This window comes from Phoenix dactylifera, chromosome 11 (assembly GCF_051530095.1).
Source record: "Phoenix dactylifera cultivar Ajwa chromosome 11, Ajwa_hap1_PhDact_Kaust_v1.1, whole genome shotgun sequence".
Lineage (NCBI taxonomy): Eukaryota > Viridiplantae > Streptophyta > Magnoliopsida > Arecales > Arecaceae > Phoenix > Phoenix dactylifera.
This window is the reverse complement of record NC_143200.1, coordinates 5,134,800-5,152,353: the sequence shown is the minus strand read 5'-3', so window position 1 is coordinate 5,152,353 and position 17,554 is coordinate 5,134,800. Positions and strand designations below refer to the sequence as shown.

The 17,554-nt window shown below is 38.3% G+C and overlaps 2 protein-coding genes and 1 long non-coding RNA gene across 4 annotated transcripts; 2 read left to right on the top strand and 1 right to left on the bottom strand.

Moving 5' to 3' along the window:
- Positions 1-1,418: 1,418 nt before the first annotated feature.
- On the top strand, positions 1,419-8,389 carry LOC103707872 (putative pectinesterase 29). Its single transcript, XM_017842993.4, has 5 exons — positions 1,419-1,633; positions 1,715-1,892; positions 2,067-2,255; positions 2,842-3,065; positions 7,471-8,389. Exons 1-5 carry the CDS (start codon positions 1,419-1,421, stop codon positions 7,625-7,627), a joined length of 963 nt encoding a protein of 320 aa, XP_017698482.4. The 3' UTR covers positions 7,628-8,389.
- Positions 4,074-7,113, bottom strand: LOC148700578 (uncharacterized). The gene is made up of 3 exons (XR_015971051.1): positions 6,864-7,113; positions 5,316-5,350; positions 4,074-4,304 (listed from the first exon to the last, which is right to left on the bottom strand). It is a non-coding gene; the product is annotated as an uncharacterized LOC148700578 (long non-coding RNA).
- A 3,691-nt stretch (positions 8,390-12,080) lies between the features above and the next one.
- On the top strand, positions 12,081-15,481 carry LOC103707819 (transcription factor BC1-like). Of its 2 annotated transcripts, XM_008792484.5 has the most exons (8): positions 12,083-12,844; positions 12,970-13,134; positions 13,233-13,298; positions 13,397-13,465; positions 13,546-13,629; positions 13,746-13,907; positions 14,010-14,137; positions 14,613-15,481. In XM_008792484.5, exons 1-7 carry the CDS (start codon positions 12,347-12,349, stop codon positions 14,097-14,099), a joined length of 1,134 nt encoding a protein of 377 aa, XP_008790706.5. In that variant the 5' UTR covers positions 12,083-12,346; the 3' UTR covers positions 14,100-14,137; positions 14,613-15,481. The 2 variants fall into 2 exon arrangements, with proteins under 2 accessions (XP_089782467.1, XP_008790706.5); XM_089926341.1 differs by lacking the exon at positions 14,613-15,481 and having other exon boundaries at positions 12,081-12,844; positions 14,010-14,307.
- The last annotated feature ends 2,073 nt before the right edge of the window (positions 15,482-17,554 follow it).

Here is a 17,554-nt window from a genome sequence, read left to right as displayed (position 1 = left end):
TTGTCATCATGAAACTCCAATCGAAAAAGCCAAAGCTCTTATATCACTTGTTGCAACAAGTAGGTAAAATAATGAAACAAAAAAAAAGGAAAAGAACAAGAAAGAAACATGAGTACACTATATTTATATGGTTCGGTCTATTAATCTGTATCTATGGGCAACGATGATGCAAAAGCTTACCTATATAAAAGCAATTAGAGATTATGAGTATAAACTTATCTCACAAACTCTAACTCTCAGTATACCCGATCTCTAGGGCACTCAATTGCTCTTTTTTCTTAGAGTTACAAGACATATATATATATATATATATATATATATATATATATATATATATATATATATATATATATATATATACATATATATATATAATAGAGTAAGTCGACTTAAACTCGCACGGTTATTTCTATACTAATTAGGTTAAGCCAATATATAACTAGTATCTAAGTCAATTTGAACTTCAACCGGTGTCCTATGTTGTTTGAGGCTCGATCTTCTCGAACTTGCAAACTCAAGACATACTCAATAATATAGAAAATGTGAACCTGCGTGATGCTTCAGAGAAGCTATATATATGAATGCCAAGTAGGCAGGGATGGTCCGTGGCAGCACTAGGGAGTTGGCAGAGCGATGGAACACTGTTTGCAAGTCACCTTCCATCTGCACTCCTTCAAAACCTTTGGGTGCTTGTGGATCTGCCATTGTTACCATTCAATTGAGCAGATTTATATATAGCACGAGCCAACAATGGAAACATGTTGTGACCCAATCCCTAATTAAGATTGCGCCTCCGTAACCATTTGCTTTAATTGGCAATGGAAAGAGCGCTTGTAGGCACGCCAAAAATAGCATGCAATAAAATACAAGGAATAAATCACTGTATCATAGCATTGTTTCAACAATGTTCACTTGAACTTGACAAATCATATATTTAATAAAATTCCAAATAAATCTACGCCATGTTAATGAGAATTAAACTCACTTGGATGAATTTCTACAATAAAGGTATACCTGCAATCCCCTTAATTCCCACATGGAAATCTCATAAAAATACATATGGGAGAGAAGGCTAAATTGGTAGTTTTTATGGAAATCTCATAAAAACTATTTTTACTGCATTCCGAACTTGACAAATCGTATACTTAATAAAATTCCATATAAATCTTAGCCATGTTAATGAGAATTTAGCCAATTTGGTTGAATTCCTACAATAAAGGTATACTTGCGATCCCCTTAATTCCCACAATGGAAATTTTATACATACGCATATGGGAGAGAAGGCTAAATTGGAGGGATCATAATGAAAACTTTTATTACTGTATTCCTTTTTAGCCCATTGGATTTATCTTATATGAATCTTCCTCATGCACTAGTTAATTTTTGCTTGTTGGTTGTATTACATCTATCTAGCTACAATGAAGTGGAGATTCTCTCTCTTCTTCCTTGCAGTAGTCTTCGTCTCTCTCGCTTTACATGTTCACCAAGCCAGTGGAGCTGCATATGTTGCGAAGACCATCCATGTCGATCTCGATGGTAGAGGAGATTTCCGGACCATCCAAGAGGCCATCAATTCAGTGCCTGCTAACAACAACCGATGGATACGAATCCATGTCTCGGCAGGAGTCTACAGGTGATGCCACTCTATGTTCAGCTTGACTAAAATTCACACTCCCTTCCAATGGATACTAATTTATGTCTAGGTTTCATGCAGGGAGAAGGTGAACATAAAAGAAGATCAAGGGTTCATCCTACTGGAAGGGGATGGGAGGGCAAACACAGTGATTGAGTGGGGGGACTATTCTGGCGACCCCTGGAAGCATGATACTTTCACATCTGCAACTTTCACATCTTGGGCAAACAATTTCGTCGCTAAAAATATTACTTTCAAGGTTTTTATCACAATCATCATTAACATTTGTAGCTAGCCCACAAATGTTTTGTTATTTGTTTATGCATCTATCTCTATATTTGGTGCAACAGTACAAGAGAGGTGATCATTTGATAGTCTAATGCAGCATTGCATATTGAGATGTATTTGATAGTTTGTATTTGAAACCATGCAGAATGGTGCTAGTAATGTAGGGCAAGCGGTGGCAGCTTCGGTAGGAGGGAACCATACTGCTTTCCATGGCTGCGGCTTCGTCGGCGTTCAGGACACGCTTTTTGATCGAAGTGGACTACATTACTTCAAAGAATGCTATATTGAGGGTGCAGTCGACTTCATATTTGGCAGTGGCCAATCTATCTATGAGGTATGGAAAGAAGGAGATTAGGGTGTGAAGTTGGCTTGGTAGCTCATGGTTCATGCATGGATGGAGGAAATTGCTGTGCAAGTAGATAAGCAACCTTAGCATTATTCATGAGGCATGAGGGTATTATCTAAACAACACCTTCTGTTTGATCCATCCAAGTTGGTTTTACCAATGGATCTCTGTGCATCAGTTGCTTCTCTTGAACCCAACTCAAAATCTAGACCTAATTAATGGTTAGGCTGGTATTGGAATCTGCAACATTCTTTCTGAAATGAGGCATGTTATATAAACACACATATAGGTGAATGTCATCTGTATGTCTCCACTTTTTAAACAATTTATTTGTATGCTCCAACCAAAATTGTTTCAGAAAGCATATGATCCATGTAGAACAGGCAGTACCTCCAGGTTTTTACCAACCCAGTTGAGTAGACAAGTCAGGTTCAAATCCAAATCATCATGGAATTCTAGATCTGAAACTAACTAGCCTAGATTTTTATTGCCGACAACCTCCTATAAACATCGTTCTTCTCGATTTATCACTGAAGTCCAACAACAATTAATTTACTTTTCATAAATCATGCAGGGATGCACGATACGAACGGTTGAACGATCCGGCTATGTGACGGCTCAGGGAAGGCAAAGCCCTACCGAGGAGAATGGATTTGTCTTCAAGCATTGTCTTGTGACTGGGACTCAAAAAGCCGGATTAGGCAGAGCATGGGGACGCCATGCACGGGTAATATTTTATGAAACTTTCATGTCAGACATTGTGAGACCTAAAGGGTGGCATGTTTGGCATGGCAATAAGTAAGTCAATCCCCTTGGTATAATTATTCACATATAAGATTTCTGAACTATTTTTCAATAATTATCATGAAGTGCCTCAGTAGCTTCACTGCGAATTTTTTATGCCACATTCTAAATTTCCTGTCACAGAAAAAAGTTCATTTTAACTTAAGGAATTGAGGTTTGGCCCTAGGATGAAAGCCATTAAATGTTTAATTTTAATCTTCGTCCTACGTCGCACGCGCAGAGGCTACGTACATTTGTTCTCATGGGAATATATTGATTGCCCACTCCTTCAATAATGTAGTGTTGTCAGTTCTTTAGAATACTCTCAATCAAGCTAGAGTCATAGATTATCCAGTCCCCTATGGATGGTGTTTTTGATGGACATGTGGAAACTCGGATGCCAACAGATATCTACTTGTAAAGTGAGCTTCTAATAGGTCTATAGATATGGTAGAAATCATGCTGCAATGCACCACACATAGTCACAGTAGTTGCTGTGTGGTATTTATTACTAATAGCTAGCGTTGGAGGGCTTGTGAATGAATTCGAGACTACCAAGATGTTTTGATATAGGATAAAAAGGAATCATGTAGTCACTGCATAGATATACCTTGCTCCTTTGTGCTCTTATACATCACCTTGTTTCTAGGTTCTAGAAAACAGAGAAGCCAAAAATGTTTCGTGGTTGCTTGCTGAACCTTGGTTTGGTTGGGGCGTATTCTGTTGTTGTTTTCTGTAATGGATAGGCAGCAAATATGTTGTTACTGTTTTCTTTTGTTTCAGGCTAAGGGTTAATTCTCTGCCCTTGTTCTCTCATTTCACTCACTCTGAAATTTGTAGTTATCCACCATTTTGCCCATGAAAAGAAGAAAAAAATTAAGTAGCTGCTGGAACTACTCACTTCAGTATAGAGAATGTGAGATCAAACTTAGGCAACTCATATCAAAGGAATTTTATTGATTTTGTTAGGGGCTAACTAGCTTTTATGACATATTTCACATAGAGATATTGTCACGCCCTGAATTCGGATCATGACACGACCGTGCTATTGCAAAATTAAGCATACAATAACATGCAGCCACTTTAAAACTTCAGATTAATTATGAACAATTTCATTCTTGAATGTCATCAAATGTTTCATCAGTAAAAGATTGATTACAAATGATCTAAAAATAGCAACATTTAATATTTCATTTTCTTTTTCCATAACCCAGAAGCACGTCGCGCTCCTTATTTTTAACATCTTCTATTCATCTGTAAGAATATAAATAAATTGGTATGAGCTATAAAACTCAGTAGGTATCATGTATAATCTTATCAGATCAAGCATAATATTTTTCATACTAGTGCATTATTATTAGAAACTAACAGTTGTAATAAAGTAAGCAGTTCATACAACTTATAATCAAATCAAACGTAAAACTTTTGTCTTTATTTCATGCTTTGAAAATCGTACTCATCATTATTCTTGCTTTAAAATCCGTACTTATCATTATTCATGCTTTGAAATCTGTGCTGTCATTATTCTTGCTTTGAAATCTGTGCTGGTAACAAAGTAAACATTTTATATAATCCAACCAGTCATAAAACTATGCAAGTCCATTAATACAACTTCATAAATATGACTATGCATCATAAAACTTTTGTCATTATTCCATACTTTGAAATTCATACTCTCAGATGGTAGTGTAGCTATGGCCGCTCTTATTCCCACGGCAAGGCCTTTACCACTGCAGGGTCATCTTCCAGTTACTATTACCCACTGGCAGGGGTCGTAAAGCCAAGTTACTTTTACCCAGTGGCGGGGGTTATATGCCTAGTTACTGTTACCCACTGGCGGGGGTCGTGCATAGCGATCTGAGAGTCTTTAAAACATATCATGTTTTCATAAATCTTTTCTCATAGATACATTGGAAAGTGAATAATGGCATCATGCTAAATCAAACTCATGATCATGCTGAAAACTTTATTTTTCTATGCATCTTTCTACATCATCATAATCATGTGTATGTAATATAATAATAATTATGATCCAAAATCATGTAATCATTTGCTAACACATGTTTGATCCTAATTTTGTGAAAACATAAATAATCATATACAATTTCATAATCGAGTAGTCACAAGTATTTGATAAAACATAAGATTATATCAAGGTTACTTTTTCCATAATTCATATACACATTTCCAATTGCATAAATAATACTTTTTCATCTTATAAAATGTGATACATGATCCATAATAAGATTAAGACATGTTACTTACCTTAATTTGCTCACCAAATGCCAATTCTCCAATACCTAGCAAGATCATTAAATTACATGTCACTTGCACATTTAATTTCTATTTATTTATAATCTTAAAGTCATTTACAACCCATCCATAGAGCTCAATTTCATTTTCGGGTCTGTAACCTAATTCAATTTCTGGTTTAGTCCCATGGCCCAATTCAATTTCTGGTTCTGGTCTAATCTACTTCTTGGTTCGGATTTGATTTAATTTCTGGCTCAGGTCTGGTTTACTTTCTGGTTCGGGTCTGACCCAATTTCTAGTTCAAGTCTAATAAATTTTCTGGCTCAGATTTGATTCAATTACTGGTTCAAGTCTGATTCAGCTTCTGGTTCAAACCTGATTCAAGCTCTGATTCAGGTCTGATCCAGCTTTTGGTTCAGGTCTGAGCCAATTCCACTTCTGGTTTAGACCAAATTACTCTCTAGTTCAGGTCTGGGCCCATTTGCATTCCGGCCCAATGTTTAATTGGGTTCTGAATAAGGCCCTTGGCCTGATTTAATTACTGGGCCCACTTGTATTCAGGCCCAAAAATACTATTGGTTAATTTATAATTATACCTTATCAGTTCTAATTAATTTAAAGAGAACCTAGCCTCAAACTATATTCAATATAGTCCCTATATTAAAATTTGAGCTCTTCAGGCCCAGTTAGTTTTGGTTTTAAGAATACTGGGCTCGGACCAGGGCCTAGCCCGGCTTCAGGCTTCTAAATCCAAACCTATTTGAAGCCCACCCCTAAATTAGACCCATTGCGGCCCACAGCATTTTTTTATTTTATTTTATTTTTCTTTTCTTTTCTTTTATTTCTTTTCCTGTCTTCCCGAACCTTCTTCTCTCTTTTTCCATTTCTTCCTCTCTTCCTTCTTTCTTCTTTCCATCCCGATCTCCTCCACCTTCTCTTCTCCTCCTCACTTGAAGCGAGGAGGCTCGTGGAGCGCTCGGGAGGAAGACGGTTTTGAGGTCGGCGGTGCCGGCGGCCGGCCACATCGCCCGCGGCTCGGCCTGTAGCAGCCGACCCCCCATCCTCTTCATCTTCCCCCTTCTTCTTCTGTTCTCCCCCCTTCTGAGGAATAGGGTCTCTGAAACCAGTCACCTGAGAGAGGGGAGAGCCCCTCGGCCTTGCCGCAACCCTCGCCGAGACCAATGGCGGCTGCGGCCGAGCCAACGGTTCTCCGAGTCTGTCGCAGCAGAGGGGGAGGAGAACCCCTCCACCGGCGGCCATATTCTCGGCTACCAATCTAGATGTGCTCGGTTAGGGTTTGGCCAATAAGGAAAGAAGATGATCGGGAGGAGAAGGGTCTTCGGCCATCAATGGTCGGGGCCACGACCATGGCCGATCGTGTCAATGTTGACTCAGAGGCCGAACACTGCAGGTTGAATCTCCCCCTTCCCTCCTCCTCATCTTCTTCCTTCTCTTCTTCTTATTCTTTTTCTTATTCTTCCTATTCTTTTTCTTTTGTTTTCATTCTTTCCTTCTACCTCTGTCTTGTTATTTCATAGCTACACTAGTTTATGGGCTTACCTAGCTGCGAGGCCGTGAGGCCTTTCCGACGAATACTGTATCTCCTCTGGCGGCTCAATTGTGGTGACGAGCTAGGTTGTCTCCTCCTCCGTCGCTCCCGATCCAGCTCCTTTGGACAGAAGGAGAAGGGAATGAGAGGCAGTGAGAGGGTGAGGGATGAAGCATCTCTGAGAAGACTCCTAGGTTCTTATAGCCCTGGTATGGGGGAGAAGAATGGTGGTGATCGTGGCAGCGGTTGTAACTGCCTTAGCTGGTGATCACCACCTCTGGGTCTCCATATGGGCCGGCCATGTTGGGCGTGGCCCATTAGCTCACTATCTTATGGGCTGGTTTTCACAGATATGATCCTCTTCTTCACAATAAAAAAGGTCATATAATCAATACTTGGCTTCAATTGTCGATAAGATAGATTGCTACTCGGTTTCCTTCTCTAAGATGCTGCAGAGTTTTGCCTTTTTTTTTCTTCTGACAGTAGATTAACAATCATGTATATGCCTACAATCATGTTTACATTGTTCTGTAGTCTGTATTCTATATTTTAATTTGTATGAATATGTATGCTCTTTACCTTTCTATTGATTAAGTTTTGTTTGTAATAATGCATCAGAAATTCAGTAACTTTTGTGGAATCTGATTGTTTTGGACCCGGATCAAATACAACACGCCGGGTGAAGTTGATGAAGAAACTACATCTGGATGAGCTAAAGAAGTTGACTGATATAACATATATTGATAGTGAAGGATGGATCAGTGCACAACCCTAAATTTAATTGTATTGGATCTTAAAAATGCACCACTTCTGATGTAAGTTGACGCCTTAAGTGTGTTGCATGTACTCTCCTCCAATCTGTTCTATCACTGGAGGTTATGATTACATTGTCCTATTTAGAAATTTAATGAAAACAAACATTCTATTTTGTTATCATCATATAGCAGGAAAATACGGGACTTATTCTTAATTGTTTACCATTCAATAGTATTGATTTTATTTTTTTGGAAAATTCCAATTGAAGATCAACAATTATGATGCATCGGTCATCGGCAAGAATGGTGTTATTTAGTTGTATTTTATAAATAAGGATCATTGTTGAGATCAATGTTGTTAGAGAATGTTTCCTGCGAATTAGTATGGAAGAAGATTATGAGCTCCATTACCTTCTAAGAACTCAGGCAGCAATCGGTGCGTTTATCTGCTAAAAGAGAAAAATCCAAATTTTGGACATCCTTGGTTGTTTCTATTTAAATGACTAAAATATCCCTAAATAGCTCTTTGTTTAAATGATTATGGCCTTGTTTGGGATTATTGTTGATAGTAGAACATTTGTCAATAGAGATTTTGAAGTAGAGTTTTTAACAAAAGAACCCCCTCAACCTGGGGCCTATCCCAGAGATATTCTCTTGACTTTAAAAAGTTCCAAATGGATCCTTCAAGTTTTCAAATTGTTCCAAATAGGTCTTGTCGTTCATCTTCGTTAATAGAATGGTATCACGTGAATATTATATGGTAGCATAAAAGAAATTAATGACCAAAATGTTTTTCATATCAGTTGTTTGTGGGGTGAAATCCTAGCACAGATCTCAAAAAACTCTTAGTATATAGCTCATAGTTAAGAATCACCCGCCATATTGATCTCAAAGCACTCAGAACACCTTCATTTATCTACTTGCACAAATCTCAAAGCACTCAGAACACATTCATTCATCTACTCACACAAATCTTAAAACAAGGATCACCCACCATACAAATCTCAAAGCACTCCCAACCTCTTCATTCATCTACCTACAAAGATCTCAAAGCATGCATAATAGATGGCCTATAGTGAAGGATCATCCATCGCTCAGATGTCAAAGCACTTTAAACCTCTTCATTCATCCTCCTACATGGATCTCAAAGAATTCTTCACATATGATGCGTAGTTAAGGGTCACCAACTGTGCAAATTTTAAAGCACACTGAAATACTTCATTTATGGGTTGCTGAGAATACTCTCGTCTTCTGAGATAGTTGGGAGGTGCTGGCTTTGGAGGATACTGATGTTTTCGAAATAGAACTCTTTTGGTCGGACGCTCCATGTGTACATCTCAAAAAGCACAAATTATTTATTTTTAGTTGCTACTTTTTGACTTTTGTTGCCAATCGTATCATGTTATTCGGCATCTAATATGGTTGGAGTTGCACAATTTGCTCTATTTCAGATTTCAGTTCTCCAAGATATCGTGTTGTAGTTTGCTCGTCGAGCAACTTGATGTTGCATGTCATGAGGAGTTGCTCAAAGTTCATTGTGTACTCTTTTACAATGATCTCATGCCGCTGAAGATTGTGGAGCTTAAAAAATTTGTTCCAAAAATAATCTTTGGGAAAAATTTATGCTTAAGTTCATGACGCATCTTATCATACGCTAGGATCTTGTCACATCATTCATACTCACATCGTCACTTCAGATTTTCCTACCAAATTGATATGTACTTCTTGAGCTTGATGACAACTAACCTCATACATCAATCATTAAAAATTTTGTTAAGCTTGAAGACTTGTTCAAGAATGTGGGGCTAATCAACAAACTCATTAGGTTATAGGCAATCTTTAAAGTCGAGGGTGATATGCAACCTTCAAAGTTGGAAATGTAGGAAGTCATGATTATTGCGATATAGTCTTCGTTTGCATTGATGATGACAATCCTCTTTGCTCGATGAAGACAGATTAAAATCTTTCACTTCTTTATTCGAACACTCACTTTTATCATCAAAGGGCTCTCTATTCGATAATGATTGGAACTGTGGTGATGTCAATATTCATGTTGCTCTTGTCATTGACAAAGCTGCTGATTTTTTTCTTTAAGTTGTTCAAGCTGGTAGCGTAATTTATCTAATTCGATGTCTTATAAATCTTACTTACGTTCAACATACTCTTCGATATTGCAGTGATGAGACGACATCTTCAAACCATGCTGTAACTCCGACTGTTATCGGGAAGGTGTTGAACTTAGATGGAAAATTTGAACGAGGAAAGATACATGCAACCAATTGTGATGAGTAAGAAACCCACTACAACACGTGCGATGCAAGGTGCTAGAATGGGAGGATGATAGTTGAAAGAGGAGCAAGGGTGACTCACTCTATTCCGAGATCGAAAATACTATCCTGGCTAGCTACTCCTAGGATATAGCTCTCACACACTCACTAGTATACCCTAGGAATGTACCAAAAGAGAAGAGAGAGAACAGAGAGAAGGCAAGACAATTTGCATAAGAGAATTTTCACTAATCAATAACTCAACTATCTTGAGTATGATTATAAGAAGAGCCTTAATAGAGGTATTTATAAGTAGTACAAGAGGACTCTTTTCTTCAGTTTTCTAATATGAAATTCCAAATCATATTCTGACTCAAAGAATACTAACTACTAACTCTCCTAATAACATAAAAAATTCTTAAAAAGAAAGTTCACAAAAATTAAATCATATTCTATCATGGAAAATTAGAATAGGCTTCTAAATCTTATTCTAACTCGAAGAATGCTAACTATTAACTTTTCTAATAATATCAAAAGTTCTTAAAAAGAAAGTTCATAAAAATTAAACTCCATAAAATTAACTAACATCACATTTTCTAATAAGAAAAAATTCATATTGGGTTTCGAGACCCTTGTAGCCGGCACCAGCAAACCACATGGGCCCTAGGCACTCTAGCATTGTATAATGTCTTGTTATCATATCTAGTGGCCAGAAATAATTGTCTGCTTGAGGATGTTAATGAGAGCCCACAAGTTCTTGTCTTGAGAGCTTCGCACCATGTGTCGGACTTCATGCGGGTAAAAATATCAAAGGATTGTTGGGTGTTAGAAAAATCTTGGGTCCCACTTCAGCAGTTTCTATGTCCCATATGTTTCATTGCACTAGAGAATCCCCACCCCCTAATTTGCTTGAAATCAATTTTGATGGCAATGTGAAGAATAGAGGCCAATATGGTGGAGCAGGTTTTATAATTCGGGATTCTAAGTCCCATTGGTTCGAATTAAGGGCAGCCTAGGAAGGCCTTTTGTTTGCAATAACTACTTTATAGACCGATCACATTGTTCTGGAAGGAGACTCCAAAATAGTTATATCCTAGATTTATGCAAAGGCAGTGCATCATATACCTATTCATCCATTAATGTTAGGCATATGAAGAATCATAGAGAATGGTACTTCATGTGTTGTCTAGTATGTCTTTGGAGAGGCAAATGAAGCGACGGACTGGATGATTTCATATCTAGCTAATCATTATGGCCTAGTGCTTTAGGAGGTTTCCTTAGTTTTATCCTCTTATTTTTGAGACATTATTTTGATCGATGCGAGTGGTGTATTTACTCGAGGGCTCTGCAAAGCTGCCAGTTCAACCACAAAAAAAAAAAAAAAAAATCACGTTTGTACTAATTATAATGAAATATACAGAGCATTGGATGGAATCATGGGGAAAACTCCGAATTGCTTGTATAAGTTGTATAGCAAACATGTATCAATTTGCTTGTACATAAATTCCATGTAAAATATTATTATATTGACTTGTTCCGAAATGCAAATTATTATTTTTGTAGTGCAAATTTCTGAGTAGGTTATGTGATTTGTGTTTTGAGTATTTTATTTTGTTTGACTGAATTGTGTTCAAGGAAAGGAAAAAGTTCAACTACATTACTTTAGCATTGAATTGTATGGCTGGTTGGTGTAAGCCCATCTCTCCACGGATATATGGGATATTTCCGGTTACATGTAAACAAACAGGTGAACTGCAACTGCAGCTTCCAGTTACAAGTGAAAAAATACTAGAAAGTAAGAATCTGCAACTGTAGTTACTATAAACCAAATACTGGATTTGTAACTCCAAATCCTAAAGGTCCATCCCCATACAACCCCAAATACATGTAACTGGACTTTATAGCAATCCAATCAGGTCCTAAATGAATTAGTTGCCTACGTTCGTAAACATATGATTTTTTTTATCACAATAAGGATATATCACATCTTTCAGTAGAGAAGGAAATATATTTGAACGATAGCTTGTGCTTCTTATTTTTTTGATGTAATGGGAGAGCTTGTGCTTTTGTTTATTTTAAAAAAAGAAAAATAGAATACGTTTTGTATAGCTCAATCTGAACCAACCATTTGAGGCATCAATTATGTACGATGAGGACCATCAGATATTGCAGTGTTACTGCTGCAACAATGTAATGCAGTGAGCCCCAGAAATGCCCCATTTTTTTGTGAGGAGTGTCCCTATACATGCCATTTGAGTGGCTATTTTTGACTATCAGAAGCCTGCTTATGGGCGTTTAAAGTGACTTGCAATGCATTGAGTTCTGGAGAAACCATAAAAAGAGCGGCATGCTGGCTTGGGTCTTTTAATAACCCACCTTCTCCATCCTTGCCTAAGCCATCCGACAGCAGACAAAGGAGAAGAGAGAGAGAGGGGGCACTGATAAGACCAGTCAAACGTTCAGAGCTCTTCTATGGCCTCTCTACTGCCCTTCTCCAACCTTCATATAAGCCAAAGCCAGGCCTGCCATTTCAATTCACATTACATGACTTCTCACCTTTTCCTTCTTAGCCTCTTAGGTTATTTTTCGCTCTACGAAAGGATGGCAGCCTTCTCATATCAACATCACCATCCTCTCCTCCTAGACTCTCCTTTCCTTCCAAACAGTGCCATCAAATTGCCTCCCACGCCACACCAAGTTGGAGAGATGACCAATGTGTCCGCTGGCTTCCTCTATTGTAACACACCTGAAGCCATCAGAGAGGCCTCAGCGACTGAAGCCAGGGCCTTCCAAAGCAGCGGCTCTCTTGACGGTGCTATAATACTCCACTCAGGGGAGACCCAGATGGACTGCTCTTCTTCAGTGTTGGTTGAAACCCATGGTGGTGAAGGGGCCACAACACTACAAGGCTCGACGGAGAAGAAGAGAAAGAGCAGACATGGCGCAAGCTTGAGCTCGTTTCGGTCAAAGGTAAAAAGAGTTAAAGACCTCAACTTTAACTTTACGAGTAAAAAGACCTCAACTTCCTCTTTAATTGGTTATTCTTTGATCGTAAGGTACTGTTAGTTTTGCAACGTAACAATGCTTGTTGTTAGGATACGAAGGAAAGCAAGAGCAGGAAGCACAAGTCCAAAGAAGGTGAGAAACCCAAAGCCGATGAGGTGAAAGAGAGGAAACCATGTGATGAGCCTCCAACAGGCTACATTCATGTTAGAGCAAGGAGAGGTCAGGCAACAGACAGTCACAGCCTTGCTGAAAGGGTACCCTATAACATACCTCTTTTTGCCACAAGCTCATTACTTACGAAGAGAAAAAATAAAGTCATGACTTTGAACATGCTTTCTTACTTGGTTTCCAGGTGAGAAGAGAGAAGATAAGTCAGAGGATGAAGCTGCTGCAAAGCCTGGTCCCTGGTTGCGACAAGGTATAGCGCTAAATTTGATGCAACTTTTGTCTCCATGGATCGTACTTTGGCAGGGTGACATTGTTTTCTAACAGTTACTTCTTTGCTCTTACGAGCAGATCTCAGGAAAGGCCCTCATATTCGATGAGATCATCAACTATGTACTATCCTTACAGAATCAAGTTGAGGTAGTAAAATTTTAACAAATTTGATTCATATGGAAAAGGAGGAGATTTTTATGAAAACTTTGGTACTTACTTATGTGCAGTTCCTCTCCATGAAGCTTGCTTTTTTGAGCCCCACAATGCATGACCTTGGTGTGGATCTTAATGGACATATGGATCAGCAACAGGTGGGACACTGAACCTATCTCCAATCTTTACTGTTGCCTGGTCTTCTACGTGCTCATGTGGACAGGTTTTTTACACGTATATGATGTTGATGGGGGCTTGGACCATTACACTTCAGAGAATAGGGAGCATGGCACGGGACTCGGTGCCAACGCCATTTGTACCACAAAGAAATCACATTCAACCGGTAGCTTTCGGAGGGGACATCACCAAAGACTACCCCATGATGGACCCATCGCCTTTTCTACTGCATCAGCAAGGGCCCCAGGCCTTCTCCCAGGTCCCTTACTCCTAGATGGCCTATGTATCCAATGGAAATTAGGTTCAAATAATTTAAGAGCAAATCAAATCCCTGACATTAATCTATGGACGTCCTTCTCAGGACAATAGTAGCGTTCTGATGCAAGTGGGTGACCAAAGACAAGGGTTTCTCAATCCAATGATGTTCAATAACATGTGCTTTTTCCAGTAGAGAGAGAAAGAAAAAGAGAATGGCCTCAGAAACATGAGGTATGTCCAACTAACAGCCATAAAATGCCCGGGTTTATCAAGTTTTGTTAGAAAATAATGGAAAAATAGAGAATTGCCAGAAGAAACTTCAATCAACAACCTGTCTGATTGATTCTTCTGCCCTTTCCACTTCCAAAAGTACAGGTTTATATAGACACCTTAAAAATGACATAGCATTAAACAAAAACAACTTCCAAGATTAGCTATTTAACAGCATAGTCTAAATATAACAAAGTAGGCTATTAATAGAGTTTACTGAAAAACTGCATCAGTTCCAATACGCATCAGCTTCAATAAATTTTCATGTCTTTTTCTGCATACATAATTTGATGTTTTTTTTATTTCAAACATTCTTCACAGCATGACTATCCTAAGCAGCCACAACAGTAGAAGAAACCCATGGAGTCTAATCTCATTGATCTGCCTTTGTACAAATTAATTATTTGGATTTAGCCCATCTCCTTGCCTAATGCAGTCAACTAGGAGAACCTTGAGGGAGAAGAGGAAGGCCAAACGCAGGACCATACCAGCTGCGCCTTATCTAGCTCAAGCTCAGATAAACTTGGTCCCATGCATGTAAAAGGCCCAGTCATGGTGATGTTAGACTTGCAAAGGTATGGGATGTGATAAATAATGCTTAATTTATTGCTATTAGCTACCCTCTTTGTCATCTAGAGAGAGAGGAGCAGAGCGAGGAACCGTGCTGTACAATGGGAGACTGATATGACTAGCCAATGCAGATGTGATATCTTTCCTTATGTTTTATTATTCATGGATGTTGTTGTTGGAATCTTCTATGTACTGTTCCTATTGTGATGGGGGCATTTTCAACTGTTGTGGGCAGGGCATCTTGGCAAAAATTTTCGTTCATTTTTTTTATGGTTCAAGATACCTTTGTAAGAAGTGACAATAATGCATGGAAATCATGACTAATGAATTAAAAAAATTAAAATTTAAAATGACATATAAAAATTAAATATTGATGTATTTGTGGTGGTTTATACAAAATCTAGGTAATAACAAACAAAAGTAGTAAAACTGCCAATAACAAACATATATAAAACTTTTGATCAGGCCCTCAGCATATGACAGATGCCACATACAAAACTACCTAATGAATGAACTCAATCAAATATCTATAAATTCAATATAAAATAAGACTCACTCAATCCTCTAAAAATAATGGAATGAAAAATGTATACAACAATTTATCCTTGAGAACAATTATTCCAGGATGATAGAAAGCCACAATGTTCCAACATATTATTGGCAACCAAACCAAATAAAAGTCTCCAAATAAGCATAAATAAAGTTAATAGGCAGAAAATCTAACTAAACACAACTAACCAGAGATAATTAGATCCACTAGGACTCCAAAGCAAATCTATGCATGACTCCTCCAAGCCTTGCATAATTCACGATTCAGAATATGAAAATAGAGAGAAAAAGGCAAGTGAGCTAAACCAGCTTAGTGAGTAAACTAATACACCAAAGTAAGGTCGAAACATGCCAAGCGAACGACAAACCAAAATAGCAATTTACAAGCACAATAACATTGATTGGGCAAGAAAACTATACTTTTATCAAACCTCAATGAATAAATTTATTTTTTATAAATTATTAACAAATGCAACATCAGGCTATGGCTACACATCTCAATGGCATGGGTCAGATATGATATGTAGAATAATAGATATAATAGATATGAAGTGCATCATGTGCATTATAACGGATATCAAATAACAAGTACCACTATTTTAATTATCAGTAGCTCAATGGTAAAATCACTCTAATGACATTTTAAAACGTTGTTAATATCAGTATTGCTGACACTTATAAGCGTCGCTAATATCCAAATTGTCGGACAAGTCTTGGGCTATTGCCGACGCTTATAGGTGTCGGCAGAAACCCAAGCATTGCGGACGCTTATATTAGTGCCAGCATGAACCCAAGTTTTACCGACGGCTATAAACGTCGGCGAAAGCAGAAGTTTTGACGACGCTTACAAGCATCGATGGAAATCCAAGTAACCCAATGCTTAAAAGCGTCGGTAAAGTTCGCATTTTGCCGATGCTTTCAAAATGCGTCAGCAAAAAATATTTCCATCCTACGCCTACCGACGCTTTTTGCGAAGCTTATGAGAGCGTCGGCAGTGAAAGTACCGACGCTTATAAGCATCGAAAAAAGCTCTAAAAACCACCGAAAAAGATAAGTTTTTTTGTAATGATTACTCAAAACAGATCATGTATCCATAATAACTTATTTTCGAAAGTTTCACAATGTAGCCATGCAAATCAAGTTTCTGTAGTTCTGTAGGGTTAGGCTGCTCAGAGATATCCCCCGAATGCTTAGCCTATCACAGGAAATTCTGCCTTCAATATTTGATGCTCAATGCCTCCCTGCTCTTTCTTCAATCAAATTGGTGGGGATCTCCCCGCGCCAAGCTTACCAGAAACAGTGGTAGGGAAGAGCTCATTTGCCAAATTGTTGTTGGATCGGGCGACAGGATCACTGTCTCCAGGGCGGTATGGTCTTGAACTGAGACTGCATTCAATGTCTTTGCTCATCACCAAACCACATAAAAAACATTTGGTCGTGATCCACAGTGGCTTAACTCCTTCCTGTCGACATGAAAGGAACACATGATTGGGTGAGAATGGTGTTAGAAATAATCCTTGATGGTAAAACCAAGCACTGCATGTGAAAGAATCAGTATCTGAGGGGCCTTAAATGGGAATTTCAGGCTTGGGACCTCTGGTGATAGCTACATATTATCTGGTTTGAGGGCCTACAATATATCCATATCAAAGAAAAAGCAAAACAAAGGGCCTAAACTATGTTTTATTCTAGCAGTAACTTTTAGTCTGTTATGGACCATGCCTTTGATGAAATAAGAAGAGTATGTCAGATCATTAAATGGATCCCGCATTGATGTGGTTCAGCGCGGTAATATAGCAAAAATTAGCAGTAATTTAGTTTCTGTCATGACTCTATTGCCCATCTGGAACATGTTAAAAATTAGCAGTAATTGAAGAGTATATATGACGCTGATAAGCGCCACCTTAAATCAGTTCTTAGCTTCCGATGACGCTTATAAGCATCGTCTTAATATTTGATTCTGATGATGCTTAGTTTAATTCCTTATAATACTACTAAGAAGCGTCGGCAAATTTTAGCGCGGGAGCTAAATTACCGATGCTTTTATCTAGCGTCGGCATATATGTCGGCAATTTCCAATTTTTTGTAGTGAGCAAAGCTTTCAAGTTCCAAGCATCCTGATAGCAGTCCAGCCAAGTCTTATACATCCCTAGAGTATGGCCAACATCTAGAAGATAGAACCTACCTCGCTGCATCTCGATCCATCGAGGCAGCTCTGCATGGTAAATGGACGTGTTTGTCAAAGATAACGCTGACATG